The sequence below is a fragment of the Sarcophilus harrisii genome, chromosome 2 (genome assembly GCF_902635505.1).
Source record: "Sarcophilus harrisii chromosome 2, mSarHar1.11, whole genome shotgun sequence".
NCBI lineage: Eukaryota > Metazoa > Chordata > Mammalia > Dasyuromorphia > Dasyuridae > Sarcophilus > Sarcophilus harrisii.
The window spans coordinates 336,298,272-336,316,945 of NC_045427.1; the positions used below are offsets into that span (position 1 = coordinate 336,298,272).

General features: G+C 32.6%; 1 protein-coding gene across 5 annotated transcripts in view; it reads left to right on the forward strand.

The window, feature by feature from the left end:
* SRP54 (signal recognition particle 54) overlaps positions 1-18,674 on the forward strand; it is a 58,343-nt gene that overhangs the window by 2,666 nt on the left and 37,003 nt on the right. For 4 of the 5 annotated variants that reach the window (XM_031952929.1, XM_031952928.1, XM_031952931.1 and 1 more), the window contains one exon: positions 12,809-12,920. In XM_031952929.1, coding sequence (XP_031808789.1) covers positions 12,843-12,920 — 78 coding nt within the window. In that variant the 5' untranslated portion in view covers positions 12,809-12,842. Of the gene's footprint in view, positions 1-9,925; positions 10,015-12,808; positions 12,921-18,674 lie in introns of those variants that run through there. The other variant, XM_031952930.1, reaches the window with a different exon arrangement.

Below are 18,674 nucleotides of genomic sequence, written 5' to 3' on the forward strand. Positions count from 1 at the left end.
CCACAACATAGCATTTCTATTCTTTCTGTTATTGTTTGCTTGCATTTTTGTTTTCCTTCTCAGGTTTTTTTAACTTTCTTTCTAGATCCGATTTTTCTTGTGCAGCTAGATAACTATATCTAGATAACTATAAATATGTATACATATATTGTATTTAACATATACTTTAGCATATTTAACATGTATGGGACTACCTGCCATCTAGGGGAGGGGGTGAGGGGAAGGAGGAGGAAAGTTTGAACATAAGGTTTTGCAAGGGTAAATGTTGAAAAGTTACCCATGCATATGTTTTGTAAATAAAAAAAAATAAATAAATAAAATTTGTCATTGCAGCCTTCAGGGACTAAGCCAATGTTTGGCACATAATAGATTTAGTACATTGATTGATTTGGAGAATTGACAAGACTTGGCAATTGTTGGGGTGAATGATTATAAAGAATTGAAAAATCTTAGGTTTAGCACATGGTTGTGCCTATGAGAAAAATGAGGAAATTAATAGGAGAGAGAAATATGTGAGGAAAGGAATTCTGTTTTCAAATTATATGTCTGTAGGCCACCTGGATGAAGCTGTCCAGAAGGCCTTTGGTGCAATGTGACTGACTATATAATTTTTTTTTTTTTTTTTTAATTTAATAGCCTTTTATTTACAGGATATATACATGGGTAACTTTACAGCATTAACAACTGCCAAACCTCTTGTTCCAATTTTTCACCTCTTACCCCCCACCCTCCCTAAATGGCAGGATGACCAGTAGATGTTAAATATATTAAAGTATAACTTTGACTATATAATTTGGAAATCATTTCCATTGAGGTAGTTGTTGAACTCACAGAAACTGATGAGCTCATGGAGCATAGAAAGGTTAATTTTTTTTCTTGAGGATCTTTCCTTAAACCCAAACCACTTTGGCTCTCTTTGATTAGTCAACAATAGGTCCCAGGTCAAGCCCCACTTAGTCTTTTATTGGCCCTTGTTCAGTAAATATAAATAACATTTGTTTCTATTGGTCTTCTCTTTCCTGATTATAATAAGCTAGGCCAGAATTTAAATGTGAATAAAGAAAGAGCAGAGATTAAGTACTAGCATGTCATGAACATAGAAATGGTAATAACTATAGCCACTTTTTAAATAAGAGTTTGACTGTAATAATAGGAGAGTGGCTTGAGGAATTGGTAGATTTTTTGATACAGGAAAAATAAGTGGACATTGACTAAATTATTGCTAAAGTCTCTTCTAACTTTTAACCCAACTTCTAAATTTTGAGAAAGAACTTGTTTTTATCGGAAAATAATAATATATTTTCAACCTAGACACCATCTACAATTTTTTTTTTTTTTAAATTTATATCACAGGCTCCTTTGGCAGTCTGGTAAAGTTTATGGACAGAAGTCTCAGAGTAATTTGAAAAAAATTTTATTAGTGTCATTTATAAAAATGTTTTTAAAATTTTGAATTTCAAATTAATCTCCCTTTCACCCAACTTTTCAGAAAGCATGCAGTATGATATCATTTATATACGTGAGGTTATCCAAAAAATTTTGCCATATTAGCCATATTGCAAATAAATTTTAAAAAGCTAGAAATGAATAGAAAGTGAATAAAGTGTGCTTTAATCTGCACTCAATTCACCAGTCTTTGGCTCTGACTAGGGGGAGAGGGGAGATAGAATTTTTCATCATGAGTCCTTTCAAATTGTCTTGACTATTGATTAAAATAAGTCTTTCACATTTAATCATCATTACAATATTGCTGTTATTGTGTACAATGTTCTCCAGATTTTGCTCATTTTACTCTCCCTCAGTCTTTTCATTACAGTAATACTCATCCATATACTACAACTTGTTTAGCCATTTCCCCAGTTGGTGGATATCTTCTCAGTTTCCAGTTCTTTGCTAACACACGCAAAAAAAACTGCTATAAATTCTTGTGTGTGTGTGTGTGCTAGATCTTTTTTCCATTGGTTTCTTTGGGGTATACCAAAGTGATGTTTTAAAATAAAATACATTGGATTACAAAGCAACTAATTACATTGAAATACAGGTTTTAAAATGTTAAACTAAAATTAAAAAAAAAAAAAATACAGGCCCCAATAAACTGGAACCATTCCCAGTAAGATCAGGAGTAAAACTTGCCCACTATCACCATTACTATTCAGTATTGTATTAGAACGCTAGTTTTGGCAGTAAGAGTTGAGAAAGAGATTAAAGGAATTAGAGTAGAGAATGAGGAAACCAAATTATCACTCTTTGCAGATGATATGATGGTATACTTTTTTTTTTATTTAATAGCCTTTTATTTACAGGTAATATGTATGGGTAACTTTACAGCATTAACGATTGCCAAACCTCTTGTTCCAATTTTTCCCCTGCTTCCCCCCCCTCCCCAGATGGCAGGATGACCAGTAGATATTAAATATATTAAAATATAAATTAGATACACAATAAGTATACATGACCAAACCGTTATTTTGCTGTACAAAAAGAGTCGGACTCTGAAATATTGCACAATTAGCCTGTGAAGGAAATCAAAAATGCAGGTGGGCAAAAATATAGGGATTGGGAATTCAATGTAATGGTTTTTAGTCATCTCCCAGAATTCTTTCACTGGCCATAGCTGGTTCAGTTCATTACTGCTCCATTGGAACTGATTTGGTTGATCTCATTGCTGAGGATGGCCAAGTTCATCAGAATTGGTCATTGATATGATGGTATACTTAAGAGAATCCCAGAGATTCTACTAAAAAGCTGTTAGAAATAATTCACAACTTTAGCAAAGTTGCAGGATACAAAATAAATCCACATAAATCTTCAGCATTTTTACACATCACCTACAAAATCCAACAGCAAGAGATAGAAAGAGAAATTCCATTCAAAATGACTGTCTATAGCATAAATTTTTTTGGGAATCTGTCTACCAAAGGAAAATCAGGAATTATATGAGCAAAATAACAAAAGTCTTTCCACAAATATAAAGTCATATTTAAATAATTAGAAAAATATTAAATGCTCTTGGATAGGCCGAGCGAATATAATAAAGATGACAATACTACCTAAACTAATCTATTTTTTTAGTGCTATACCAATGAGACTCCTAAGAAACTATTTTAATGACCTATAAAAAATAACAACAAAATTCATATGGAAGAACAAAAAGTCAAGAATTTCATGGGAAGTAATGAAAAAAGAAAATCAAATGAAGGTAACCTAGCTATACCTGATCTAAAACTATAGTATAAAGCAGCAGTCACCAAAACCATTTGGTATTGGCTAAGAAATAGAGTAGTTGATCAGTGGAATAGGTTAGGTTCACAGGACAAAATAGTTAATAACTGTAGCAATCTAGTGTTTGACAGACCTAAAGATCCCAACTTGTGGGATGAGTATTCACTGTTTGACAAAAACTGCTGGGAAAACTGGAAATTAGTATGGCAGAAACTAGGCATAGACCCACACTTAACACCGTACACCAAGATAAGATTAAAATGGGTTCATGATCCAGGCATAAAGAACAAGATTATAAATAAATTAGAGGAACATAGGATAGTTTACCTCTGAGACTTGTGGAGGAGGAAGGAATTAGTGACCAAAGAAGAAATAGAGATCATTATTGATCACAAAATAGAAAATTTTGATTATATCCAATTAAAAAGCTTTTATACAAACAAAACTAAGGCAAACAAGATTAGAAGGGAAGCAATAAACTGGGAAAAACATTTTTTACAATTAAAGGCTCTGATAAAGGCCTCATTTCCAAAATATATAGAGAATTGACTTATATTTATAAGAAATGATTTATAAGAAATCAAGCCATTCTCCAATTGATAAATAGTCAAAGGATATGAACAGACAATTTTCAGATGATGAAATTGAAACTATTTCTACTCATATGAAAAGGTGTTCCAAATCATTACTGATCAGAAAAATGCAAATGAAGACAACTTTGAGATACCACTACACACCTGTCAGATTGGCTAAGATGACAGGAAAAAATAGTGACGAATGTAGGAGGGGATGCGGGAAAACTGGGACACTAATGCATTGTTGGTGGATTTGTGAATGGATCCAGCTATTCTGGAGTGCAATTTGGAATTATGCTCAAAAAGTTATCAAACTGTGCATACCTTTTGATCTAGAAGTATTACTACAGGGCTTATATCCCAAAGAGATATTAAAGAAAGGAAAGGGACCTCTATGTGCCAAAATATTTGTGACAGCCCTTTTTGTAGTGGCTAGAAACTGGAAAATGAATGGATGTTCATCAATTGGAGAATGGTTGGGTAAATTGTGGTATATGAATGTTATGGAATATTATTGTTCTGTAAGAAATGGCCAGCAGGATGAATATAGAGAGGCTTCGAGAGACTTATATGAACTGATGCTAAGTGAAATGAGCAGAACCAGGAGATCATTATATACTTCAACAACAATACTGTATGGAATATGTATTCTTATAGAAGTGGACATCTTCAACAAAGAGAAGATCTAATTCAGTTCCAATTGATCAATGATGGACAGACTCAGCTACACCCAGAGAAGGAACATTGGGAAATGAATGTGGACTACTTGCATTTTTGTTTTTCCTCCCAGATTATTTTTACTTTCTGAATCCAATTTTTCTTGTGCAACAAGAGAACTGTACAGATCTGCATACATATATTATATCTAGAATATACTTTAACATGTTTAACATGTATAAGACTGCCTGCCATCTAGGGAAGGGAGTGGAAGGAGGGAAGGGAAAAGTTGGAACAGAAGTGATTCAAGGGACAATGTTGTAAAAATTACCCATGCATATGTTCTGTCAATAAAAAGCCATAATTAAAGAAAAAAAGAAAAGAGAAGAGAAAGAAAAAAATACGAGAGGAAGGAAGAAACAGGGGGGAAAGAGATAAAGACACAGAGAGATAGATAGAGAGACAGAGAGGCAGAGACAGAAAAACAGAGAGAGAAAGAGCCACAGAGAGATAAAGCATTGAATTTGAAAAAGAAAAGCCTGGATTTGGATTTGGATTTGGATTTTACCTTTACCTCTGTGACTGTGGGCAAATCACTAAATCCCTTTGAAGTTTATGTGATCTAAAAGATCCTTTTCCATCTGTTGATATGTGTTTGTTTACAGTTGTTATCTCATTGTTTGCTATTGCTATAACCCTGTGGTTTATTCTTCCTTTTAAGTATGGTGTGTGGGGTGGCCAGGAAAGACTGGCATCTCTGGTGGGAGGCCTTATGAAGTTTTTTTTTTCTTTTTTAACTTACCAGTATTTTATTTTTTTCCAATTACACATAAAGATAATTTTCAACATTAAAAAAAAAAATATATATATATATATACACACACACACACACACACACACACACACACACACACAGGCCCCAGAATAAGAATCTCTGATTTTACCGATATATAATATAGCTAGGAGAGAGCAGTGACACAAAACTCAAAGGAGAAAAAAGTATCCAGTAGGATATAGTATTAAAAGCTACAGAGAGTGTAAGCAAAATTCTTTTTAAAAATTTTTTTATTAAAGCTTTTTATTTTCAAAACATGTAAATGAATAATTTTTCAACATTGACCCTTGCAAAACCTTGTGTTCCAAATTTTCCTCCTCTTTTATCCTCTCCCCTAGATGGCAAGTAATCCAATATATGTTAAAAATATATGTTAAATCCAATATATGTATACATATTTATACATTTATCTTTCTGTACGAGAAAAATCAGATAAAAAATAAGAAAACAATGGAATCAAGCAACAACAAACAGAATGAAAATGCTATGTTGTGATCCACATCAGTTCCCACAGCCCTCTCTCTGAATGTAGATGGCTCTCTTCATCACAAGATCATTTGAACTGGCCTGAATCATCTTATGGTTGAAGAGAGCCCCATCCATCAGAATTGATCATTGTATAATTTGATCATTTTACTCAGCATCAGATCATGTAAGTTTTTCCAGGCCTCTCTAAAATCATCCTGCTGATCATTTCTTACAGAACAATAGTATTCCACAGCATTCATATACCATAACTTATTCAGCCACTCTCCAACTGAGTTTTTTTAACTCATTTTCCAGTTTCTTATCACTCCAAAGAGGGCTGCCAACCATTTTTGCACATGTGGGTCCCTTTCCCTCCTTTAAGATCTCTTTGGGATATAAGCCCAGTTGAAACAGTTGAAAAGCTAAATCAAAGGGTATGCAAATTGATTGCCCTTTGGATATAATTCCAAATTGCTCTCCAGAATGATTGGATCAGTTCACAACTCCACTAACAATGTATTAAGTGTCCCAATTTTCCCACATCCCCTACAACATTCATCATTATCTTTTCCTGTCATCTTAGCTAATCTGAGAGGTGACAATTTCAGAGTTGTCTTAATTTGCTGATAGTGATTTAACAGCATCTTTTCATGTGACTAGAAATGGTTTAAATTTCTTCATCTGAAAATTGCCTGTTCATATCCTTTTAACATTTATTAGTTGGAGAATGGCTTAAATTCTTATAAATTTGAGTCAGTTCTCTTATCTGTTTTAAAAATGAGGCCTTTATCAGAACCCTTGAATGTAAAATTTTTTCCCCTATTTATTGCTTCCCTTCTAATCTTGTCTGCATTGATTTTGTTTGTACAAAAACCTTTCAACTTAATATACTAAAAATCATCTTTTTTGTGTTCAATAATGAACTCCAGTTCATCTTTGGCCACAAATTCCTTCCTTCTCCACAGATCTGAGAGGTAGATTATCTTTTGTTCTTCTAATTTGCTTATTAATACCACTCTTTATGTCTAAATAATGAACCCATTTTAATCTTATCTTGGTATACAGTGTTTGGTGTGGGTCACTGCCTAGTTTCTGTCATACTAGTTTCCAATTTTTCCAATAGTTTTTGTCAAATAGTGAGTTCTTATCCCACAAGTTGGGGTCTTTGGGTTTGTCAAACACTAGATTATTATAGTCATTGACTATTTTGTCCTGTGAACCTAATCCATTCCACTGAGGGACTATTCTCTTTCTTAGCCAATACCAAATGATTTTGATAAATGCTGATTTATAATATAATTTTAGGTTTGCTACAGCTTCATTTGTATTTTTTTTCATTAATTCCCTTGAAATTCTTGGCCTTTTGTTCTTCCAGATGAACTTTGGTATTATTTTTTCTAGATCTGTAAAATAATTTCTTGAGAGTTTTATTGGTATGACACTGGATAAGTAGATTAATTTAGGTAGTATTGTTTTTATTATATTTGCTTGGCCTACCCATGAGCACTTGATATTTTTCCCATTGATTAATTCTGACTTTATTTGTGTGGAAAGTGTTTTGTAGTTATGTTCATACAGTTCCTGACTTTGGCTTGGCAGGTAGGTAGATTCGTATAATTATTTATAGTTATTATGTTATCAATAGTTATTTTAAATGGAATTTCTCTTTTAATCTCTTGCTGCTGGACTTTTTTGGTAATATATAAAAATGCTGATGATCTCTGTGGATTTATTTTGTAACCTTCAACTTTAAGCAAAATTAATTCTAAGAAAAATCTTTTCAAATTTAGCACATGAGGGATTTTTAGTGTCAATAGAATCTTGGTGCCAAAGATTTTAGTCTCTTTAATTTGAACACTTTTTATTGAAGTCCTTCATTTTACAGATGAGGAAGTTAGAGTTCCAAGGTTGGTTAAATTTTTCACCCAAGTTTATATAGTAAAAATTACAATGGAATTTGAATCCACCTTCTTTGACTCCAGAGCCACTACTTAGTAAATATCTTTTAAAGCATTGACTGTGGGGTAAATGCTGGGGATGTAGACACTGCTCACCTTCAAGGACCTTTGCTTTATTGGGCATAAAGCTTGGTAACTTTGGAGAGAATAATTTCATTTAAGTGTGGTTTGGGAAGCTAGGTGTCAGTGGATGTTGAAGAAATTGAAAGCAATAAGTTTTAACATGGCTTTTGCTAAAAGTTTGATTGTCAAAGGAAAGAGGGAGGATATAGAGATAACTTCAGGAGATGACAATCTTAAATTAAAATTTTTTGTTATTTTTTTAAGGATGAGGGTCCCTGTTTGTAAACTAAATATAAAGAAAGATGGAAGATGAGATGAAGTGGGAATGACAAAAGAGGTTAGTTCCTGGAATAGATATTAAAGACACAAGTAGAAGGTTTCACCTCTTTAAAGAGAAGTAGGACTTTTAAAGATGCAAAGAAAAAATTAAGGAGATGATAACCAAGATGTTTTTAGATAAATAGGAAAAAGGAGCTTACTACCAGTCACCTCTTCTCTTTGTAGAATAGGGAGTCCTCTCCTGAGAAAGAGGGAGGAGATAATTAAGGAAATGGCTTGGGACAACCACTTGGAAGGAAGGCAATAAATACTAAGCCAATTTGGAAAGAACAAAAAGATGCCATACAACTTTCATGATCCAATAGGGATTAGATTTGATGAAATGATGAATTTGTAATGGATCCAAACTTTACCTTCTCTACCTCTACAACATATCTCTCATCTGACTCCTTTTTCTTTCCCCTTTTGTCTAATAATAACACAGCCACCGCTCTAGTACCAACCCTCATCACTTCTCACCTAGATTATTAGAACAGTCTCCCAAATTGATTTCCTTACCCTTTTTCCCCCTCTATTCCAAGCTATCCATTACACAGCTACATTTGATTTTTCTAAGCAACAGACTGTGTAACTCTTACATTTAATGAACTCCAATAGATCCTTATGTCTCTAAGATAAAATAGAAATGTTTTTTAAAAATTCTTTTGAAGATCTTAATCTTGTCCTAATCTATTTTTCCTGTCTCTTTAGATATTACTGTCCCTCCTATACTCTTCTCTGTCTGACCCCTCTCTGTTTTTCACAACCTTCTACACAAAATCCTTCTAACAGATATGCCATCAAGCAAAACACATCTCAACATTGGGCATGTTCAAAAATATGTTTCATCTTTTATCTTGACCTCTCTTGTCATGTTTCTTTAAAATGGTAGTTGACCCATTGCACTGATCAAAATAGTTTCAAAATTTGTCTTTACAGAGTTGCTGTTATTGTATAAATTGTTCTCTTGATTCCACTTACTTCACTTACATCAGTTCATATAATTCTTCTTTTCAAAAGGTGATCTTTTCAAAAGAGAGTAGTAGCAGTTGGAATGAAATAAGTAAAAGGTTAGATATAGGAGCACAATGGTGCATGAGCTATTTAAGTTAAAGGAGGAATGGGATTCTCTGATGTGGAGGAGAGGAGGGAATATGTATTCTAGCTATGAGACTATGAATATGAAAAGAAATAAATGGGAGATGATAAATCTTGTTTTGAGGAACAGAGAAGGCCACTTAGGCTAGATTTTATAGTAAGCTGGAGCAGTATCATGTTATATCCAGGTCAGAAAGGGCTTAAAAAACTACACAGAATTTTTTTTTATCCTATAGTGAAATTAAGTATAGAAGTGAAATGGTTAGATTTGATTATTAGTAAATCACTTTGACTACCGTCTATACTAGGGAAGAGACCAAACTTGGAGTGTCTTGTAGTAATCTTAGCAAGAATTGATGAGGAAAGGAGTCTCCCCAAGAGGAGTTTCACTTATATTTATAGTGTATAATAAGTAATAATAACAATAGGAATAACCACAATAATAATATAGATTTGATTCATCATAGTATCACTTCTATAGGTAGACATTCATGTATCAATAGCAATTGAAACCATTGCATTTGTCAAAATAAGACACTGACTGATTAAAAAGAAAGGTCACCTGGATGATTTAACACCTTTAGAATATATCGAACGATCTGTTTATGACATTATTTCTAAGACAACTAATTGTGGTGTCACAAACATTGTTGTGACAAGATCACTAGAGAAGAAATCTATCTCTATTATTTACTTGCAAGCTGAGTAGTTACATAATAATAATTTAGTAATAGAGTTGGACAAGTAATAATGTTTCACTCATTTCCTGTGAAGTAGCCACTCTTTCAAATTGTTAACATGAATGTATTATAACTTCACAGTAAGTAGATGCTTTTAAACTCAGACCTAAAATTAATATTTTATGACTTAATCTCTTTTGTCTTCATTATTAGAGATTGTTTTAAATTTTCTTCATGTCATTCACAACACTTAAATTGCATTTACAAGAAAGTAAGGGGGGGATATAGAAGAATATTTTATAGAGGAATTAGATTTGAAGTTATAGAACCAGTTCTGCCATTTTAACTACCTGTGTGACTTTTGAACATATCAGTTAATCTTGTGAAGTCTCAGTATATTTATCTTTAAAATGATGATATTTTAAAATCTTTTAAAAATTCTGATAATTAGCCTTCATCGATGTTACAGTAATCTCTGTTTTATAATTTAAGCCCAGAAAATTTGATTTGTCTAGAATTTTAGTTAACTAATGACATACCTGGGACTTGGGAGAACAAGCATCCACTGGAAACATAAAAACAAAAACAAAAACAGGAAGACTTTGGGTAAAGAAAATTAACAAGAGTCAAGGAAGGTGCTAGAGGGTGTCATGCTGGGCCCATGAGGTAACTTTCTGCTTTAGGGTATGTTTGTGTGTGCATGTGTGTGTGTGTTGGAAGAATTTCTGAAGAACGAGGTAAAAAACTTGAGCATTTAAATGTGTGTTAGAAAAATTACCATTAATCTTGAAAGACTGGAATTTAAAAATAGCTTGAAGACCAAGGTGTGCCAGTTTTCAGAGTACTTTTTTTTTGTTTATGTAGAGTAGAATGAAAATTTGTATTTCAAAGTAAAATTATATATGTAATTATAAATATTATACAAGATAATTTATTACTAAATTTTTATAGTATAGTAATGGTATACTATAGTAATATTAAAATCTTGTAGTGATGTATGTACACATATGTATATACATGTATACCTAGTAATAAATATGTCATATGTGAGTGTGTGTGTATATGTCATCATCATCATTTCAGCACTTGGTTTTTCTGGTGCAATATAGGAAAATGCAGTAGATACTATATCAGTGAGTTGTCAGGGATATGAGGAGGAAGGAACTGCAGATGAAAATTATAAAAATTTAAAATTGACAAAAGATGCATCATTCATTGAGATAAATAGGAGAAAACAGTAGATATCAAGTACAGGATGATTATTTTCTTGACCAGTTATTCAGTCAATAAACATTTACTAAAAACCTATTAAGCACATTTAATATATAACTAGTACTGTGATAAGTTCTCAAATACATGTATATGGGGAAAAAAAATAATTCTTGTTCTTCAGACAACACAAAAGGAATTTGAAAAGGGTGGGTATGAAAAAGGAAGTGAAGTTTGGTGGATAGGTTTGTGGAAAGGGTTGATGGCTTCCAGAGTAGAGTAGCCTTATGGGAAATGAAGAAATGGCTAGCCTGGAGCCAGGGGGTGGGGAGTGGGAGCAGTTCACCTAAAAACTGTAAAGTAAAGCTCTCAGTATTTCTTTGATTTTAATTGCTAGAAGTATCCAGTTGGACTCTTGATTGTTCTTCCCCCACTCTCAATCTCCTAGACCCACAAAACTCCAACAGTTGCAAAAATGATGAAAAAGAGAGCAAGGAAGATTTTGATTAGATTTGAAAGACTGGAGAAAAATTGATAGTTCTTTGCTTCTCATCTATTCGATATGGTTTAGGCAAAATGAACAAACTTCTATCTCAATCACTTTGAATTGTACCCAGATGTGATATTCCTAGGAGTAGATAAGTGTCAGTATCTCAGGATGTTGTTTCAAAATGCAAAGAGAAATAAATGCAAGCTTACATTTCATTTCTACAAATATACAGACTAACAGTATGTGAATTTTCTGAAGCCAATAAGGAAATTACTTCAGTCATTAATGACATAAACTGGTTGTATATCCTATGAACTCTAAATTATAGCTTATTATTTTTCTATTTAAAAAAAAAAAAAGATTGAATATAGTAGATCAACTGTGTATCCAAATAAGATTTGACTATAAATAAAATAAAAGCAAAATGTAAATTCTATCCTTTGGGGAAAAAAATAAATGAAAGGCCTTTCTTGGTATATGTAACTTCATTATGAGATCAGGAACTTTAGATCTTGCCACATATGCTAAATTAATAAAGAATTGGTAATATGGTGAGTGAAGTAACAGAAAGAATATGAGCTAACAAGGCATTTATTGTAAAATTATTATGAAGGATAAAGTTTTTGGATGGTGATCTTTTTCTTTTTATAGTGACTTTTCCAACAGTGGCATGTAAAAATCTAGAATAAATCTAGAATAAATACTTTCTTGATAAGAAAGGATCAGTATGTCTTCTGTTCCAGAACCTATTTTTAGTATATTTTTTTTTTTGCAAAGTATAACAGAGAGTCTTGATTTGGAACTATTAATTTAATGCATATTGGGTTTTTTTTCCTTCCTAAAGTGGTCTCTTCAAAATTATAGAAACATAGATTTAGAGCTAGAAATTGTACTTTTAATTACCATCTAGTCCTGTTCCCTTATTTTTCAGATGAAGAAATAAAGGTCCAGAAGAGGTTAAATAACTTGCCTGGGGTTGCATAGCTTATAAGGTCTGAGGTGGTATGTAGACTCAGGACTTCCTAACTCCAAGTCCAGCCCTGTATTTTCACTGCACCAAACTGCCTTTCTAAAAATCATATCTTGCTTACTGATGAAATCAGTCTCATCCAATCCCAGTTTGTGTAATTATTAGAAACTAGCTAGAAAATCCAAATTAAAATTGTTTTGTAATACTCCTACTTTGAGTTTTTCTTTTTCATGTCTTCTGTTTTTGTTTGCTTATTTGTTTTTAGATATCATTTTTTAAGGTTATATTAAATTGTCAAGATGGTGTTAGCAGATCTTGGAAGAAAAATAACCTCAGCACTACGATCATTGAGCAATGCCACCATTATCAATGAAGAGGTAAGATATTCATTATGAAACAAAATTTATAAAGTGGGGATTAAACTCAAATAGAAATAGGGGCCACTAAATCAAAAAAGGATCCCCGTGGACCAGAAAGTGAGTTAGAAAACCACATATTAACATTATCTGTCTTGTACTGAATGTGTATTTATTTAAGTTCCTTCCCAATAACTTTTTAATCTGAATTCAAAGGCACTTGAGAGTGTTGTGGGCCACATTCAGCCTGTGGGCCCTGTGTTTGACCTCTCTGACCTCTTGTTCTTCTAAGATGAAACGAGTAGTAACCCTTGTTTAACTTATGCTCATCTTTATTTTTATGAGATTTACTTGTCAAGCAAAAGTCAAGTATAACATGTAAGATTATTTTGTCAGCTTATTTTTAATCTCACTTTCTTAATCTCACTTTAATCTCACTTGTCATCTCATTTCGCCCTTTTCCTACTGTTAATGATAGATGATGGCACTGCATTTCATATTTTTGGGATTTTTAGAAGATGAACTCTCTGAATTTCTTTATTTTTAGGTTTAGGCTATTCATTATAGCATTTTCTTCCAGCTTTTGGAATATTAAGACTATCCACAACTAATATTTAGAGAAGGGAAGAATAATTAACATTTTCACAAATTATTCTTTACATATGTACTCTATTCAAGCAAGTAAATTGTTTTGTTGACATTCTGCCTTAACTACATTCTACAGTTTGCTATTAGAAAATGAAATTCATTACATTTTTCTAGTATGTTTAAATTTTGCATCATGAATTGATTCTACAGAGTTTAATATGTTGTTTTTGCTCAAGACATAATTATTCTAACTATTTTAACTTTTAGAATTGAGTACAAATAAAAAAAATATCTTCCTAATTTTTCCTTCCTGTGGATATATTGGCAGATAATATATGAAACTAATAGTATTTAGCCTGTCTTACCCTATAAAACTTTGTTTTCTTTGTGTGCACTACAAGGAAAATTGATACCAGAAGAATACTTTATAGGAAATAATATCATAATTATTAAATGGTCAGCTTCTCTGTTTTCCTCTCGTAGTACAAATTGTTCATGATTGATAGATAGCAAAGCCTGGGCACTAAAGATAGGCTGTCTAAGGTATACTGAACAGTATTTTTAGTATTACCCTTTGAAATACACAAATTTTTATACCAGAAAGTTCTATTCTTTATGACACATAGGTTTTTTTTTTTTTTTTTTTTTTTTTTGGCAGGCATAAAATAGTAAACCCCATCATGAATAATAACATACAAGAAACATAACTTCCAAACCTTGTCTAGGATACACAGATTCTTTTTTAAATGGACCAAAAGAGAACTCCTGTAATAGAAGGGCAGGGCTTTTTCCACAAAGCCTTTTCTTTGTGAATATGAATAGAGCTTCATAGACCTTCAGAGAATACGCTTAGCTAAAAATGAGTGTAATTTATTGTTGTACTAGAATAAAAAGACCTTGTTAGTCTTAAAAATATAAGTTTTTCATTCTCTAATTTGGATCTTCTTCTTTATTCATTCTTAAGAAATCAAACATATTAGACATGAGAAATTAAACTTATTTCATATTAGGTAACTTCCTACATAAGGTGCTAATTTCTCTTAGGTGTAAAATGGAAATACAGCTAATTTAGTTAAAGGCTAGTTAATGCCTTACCATGTTGTATGCATTATTTTTATATTGCTTATAAAAGGATTTGAAAATATTAATCTAAAGGAATATTGCATATTGTTAATTTGTATAAATATTTAGCGCATTGTTTAATTTTATAATTTTTCTGAATTGTGGGTCATTGATATGTGTTTATGGACAAATTTTCTTAAATAGTTATACTGAGACATTCAGTATTAACATTTTCCTCTAAAGTCAAGTAATTTGTTCTGAGAAATTGTTTTTTCATTTATTTTCTGTTTTTAGAAGTTCTAAATCTTATAAATTTTTTTTATGTGTGGGAAAATTTACTACAAACTTTTATTCCCCCCCCCAAAAATAGCTGATTATTTCCCCTCCTTCCCAAAAATAAGCATTAAAGTATTAATGTTACAAAGAAGCAGTTATGTAGTTGACTCCCATATGACACCCTATGTTTGTTATTTCATTTATCTATTTGGGGGAGGGGAGAAAGGAATAGAGAGTTTATTGGCAAAGAAGCCAGATTTCAACTCGAGATCATTTTTCTTCACTTCAGGCCTTGTATTCTGCCACGGACAATGACTTCAACAATGTAAATGAAAACAACCAGACACACAAAAATCCAAAGTGAATGTAGCAAAATTATATAGATCAGTCATGACTTAGAAGAGCATTGAGAAAATACAGTTCATCATTTTGTGTAGGCGGAAAGCCTACCATTGTAGCACATTGTACATGTTTTTTAGACTTTTTCATATTTTTCAATAGTATTTTATTTTTTAAAAACATGTAAAGATAGTTTTCAAAATTCATTTTTGCAAAACTTTGTCTCTCCCCCCCAAGACAGTAAGCAATCTGATATATGTTAAATATGTGCAATTCTTTTAGGTGTGTTTCCATATTTATCATGTTGTACAAGAAAAATTTCATTTATTTATTTATTTATTTTTATATAATAGCCTTTTATTTACAGGAAATATGCATGGGTAACTTTACAGCATTAACAATTGCCAAACCTCTTGTTCCAATTTTTTACCTCTTACCCCCACCCCCCCCAGATGACAGGATGACCAGTAGATGTTAAATCCATTAAAATATAAATTAGATACACAATAAGTATACATGACCAAAACGTTATTTTGCTGTACAAAAAGAATCAGACTCTGAAATATTGTACAATTAGCTTGTGAAGGAAATCAAAAATGCATGTGTGCATAAATATAGGGATTGGGAATTCAATGTAATGGTTTTTAGTCATCTCCAGAGTTCTTTTTCTGGGCATAGCTGGTTCAGTTCATTACTGTTCCATTGGAAATGATTTGGTTGATCTCGTTGCTGAGGATGGCCTGGTCCATCAGAACTGGTCATCATATAGTATTGTTGTTGAAGTATATAATGATCTCCTGATCCTGCTCATTTCACTCAGCATCAGTTCATGTAAGTCTCTCCAGGCCTTTCTGAAATCATCCTGTTGGTCATTTCTTACAGAACAGTAATATTCCATAATATTCACATACCACAATTTATTCAGCCATTCTCCAACCAATGGACATCCATTCAGTTTCCAGTTTTTAGCCACTACAAAAAGGGCTGCCACAAACATTCGTGCACATCCCTTCTTTATAATCTCTTTGGGATATAATCCCAGTAGTAACACTGCTGGATCAAAGGGTATGCACAGTTTGATAACTTTTTGAGCATAGTTCCAAACTACTCTCCAAAATGGTTGGATTCGTTCACAACTCCACCAACAATGCATCAATGTCCCAGTTTTCCCGCATCCCCTCCAACAATCATCATTATTTTTTCCTGTCATCTTAGCCAATCTGACAGGTGTGTAGTGGTATCTTAGAGTTTGTACAAGAAAAATTAGATCATGAGAAAGGAAAATAAAACAACAATAACAAAAGGTGAAAATACTATATTTTGATCTACATTCAGTTTGCGTAGTTTTCCCTCTGAATGAGAATCTATTAGAAGTCTATTAGAATTGCCTTGAATCACCACACTGTTGAAAAGAGCCAAGGCAACAGTTGATCATCACACAATCTTGTTGTTACTGTGTACAACGTTCTCCTGGTTCTTCTCACTCCACTCAGCATTAGTTCGTATAAGTCTTTCCTTGTTCTTGAAATCAGCCTGTTCATCATTTTTTATGGAACAATGATATTCCATTACATTCATATACCATCACTTATTCAGTCATTCCTTAACTAATAGGGATCCACTCGATTTCTAGTTCCTTGACCAGTACAAAAAGAAGTGTTACAAACATTTTTTGCACATGTAGGTGCTTTTCTCTCTTTTATAAACCAAGAAGATAGCTAGGAAAGGGATTCATTATTTGATTAGAACTGTTAGAAAAATTGGACAGCAATCTGGTGGAAAATTAATTTAGAGAGCAACTAGGTGACACAGAGGATAGAGGTCCACCTCTAGAGTCAGTAGCATCTGAATTTAAATTCAGCCAAATCTAGCTGAATGAACCTGGACAAGTTACTTAAGCCCAGTTGCCTCTCCCCCAAAAGAAGGAAAAATAGATTTTGATCTCTTCTTAACCATACTAAATTCTGAATGGATAAACAATCTTTTTTTTAATTTTAATTTTTTGACTGAGGCAATTGGGGTTAAGAGACTTGCCCAGGGTCACACAGCTAGGAAGTATTAAGTGTCTGAGACCAGAATTAAACTCCGGTCCTCCTGTCTTCAGGGCTGGTGTTATACCCAATGGACCACTTACCTACCCTAAATATATTTTTTAAAAGAACTTACAAAGATATTTTTCATCATTTTAGATACACAAGTTAGAATAGAAAAAAAAATATAAAAGATAAAACAGACAATCTTGATTATTCAAAACTAAAAAGACTTTGCCACTGCAACTAAATTAGAAGAAAATAATATAGACTGGGGGGGGGGGGAGACACTTTTTACTAATGACATCTAAACAAAACCTTTAGAGAAGAGGTTAAAGCATTTGAGCAGTTTTGTAGAAAAGAAATGCAAACTTTTCAATAATCACATGTTTAAATAAAAAAATATTTAGAATTACTAACAGAGAAGTGTAAATTTTAGTCCCTTATCATGTCATAATCATGAAGCTAGGAAAGATGATTGTAAGAGATAAGAAAATTCATTATTGGAAGGGGGCTGTGAAAAGAAAGACAATTTTGGATGTGCTTTGGATGAGCACAGTCATTCTATAGAGGACTGCAAATAGTGGGGAACTCTGAGAAAATTATATTTGAAGCAAAGATACAGCAGGGTGTTTATTCAGTATGATTGATGAGATAATGGTTCTTTGGTTCATATATACTTAGTACTTAGTATGTTATCATGGTTCTACAGTTGTCACATGCTCAGTGTGCTGTAGTAATGTAATTATATTAAGGTATTTATGGGCTGAGAGGACTTGAAATAAGCACACTAGAGTGAGTGTGTGTGCTCAAGCTTGATCTTAGACTCAGACACATACATAAAGAAGACTCCAGACTCCATCCTTGACCATCCTCACGGTGGCTCTCCTGCCTTTATCACTTCTCCACCTAAGACCAAGGCACATCCAGAGATCCTCCAGAAAGCTAGTCTGGACACTACATCATTCTATAAAAGAAATTTGAAACTGTGCAAAAAAAAAAAAAAAAATCACCAAATTGTTCATGCCCTTTAGTCCAGAAATCCTGTTTTTAAGACTATACCTCAGAGAAGTTATTGATGGCAGAAACAAAAATTTTCATTGTAGTGATATTTATGAATAAATAATTACTTTTTTAAAGTATGTGCATGGTGTTGGGGGGGGAGGATTAGGAAGAATTTATGGTTGAGGCAGGAGAATAGCTTAAATTATGGTTTATAGTTGTAATGGAAACTTATTTTGTGAAGGGGGGAAATATAAAGAATTCAAAGAAGTTTGCAAAGATTATTTATATATATAAAGCAAAATAAAACAAACAGCTGAAACAATATGTATAATGACTATGACAATGCAAAATTCACATTGAAAAGCAGCAAAATACTTTTAAGTTGTTTGTACAATGTTTCTAACACTGTCAGAGTTAAAAGATATATTGTTCTTTAACTGATTAAAAAATTGATAAATGTGCTTTGTTTTGGGAT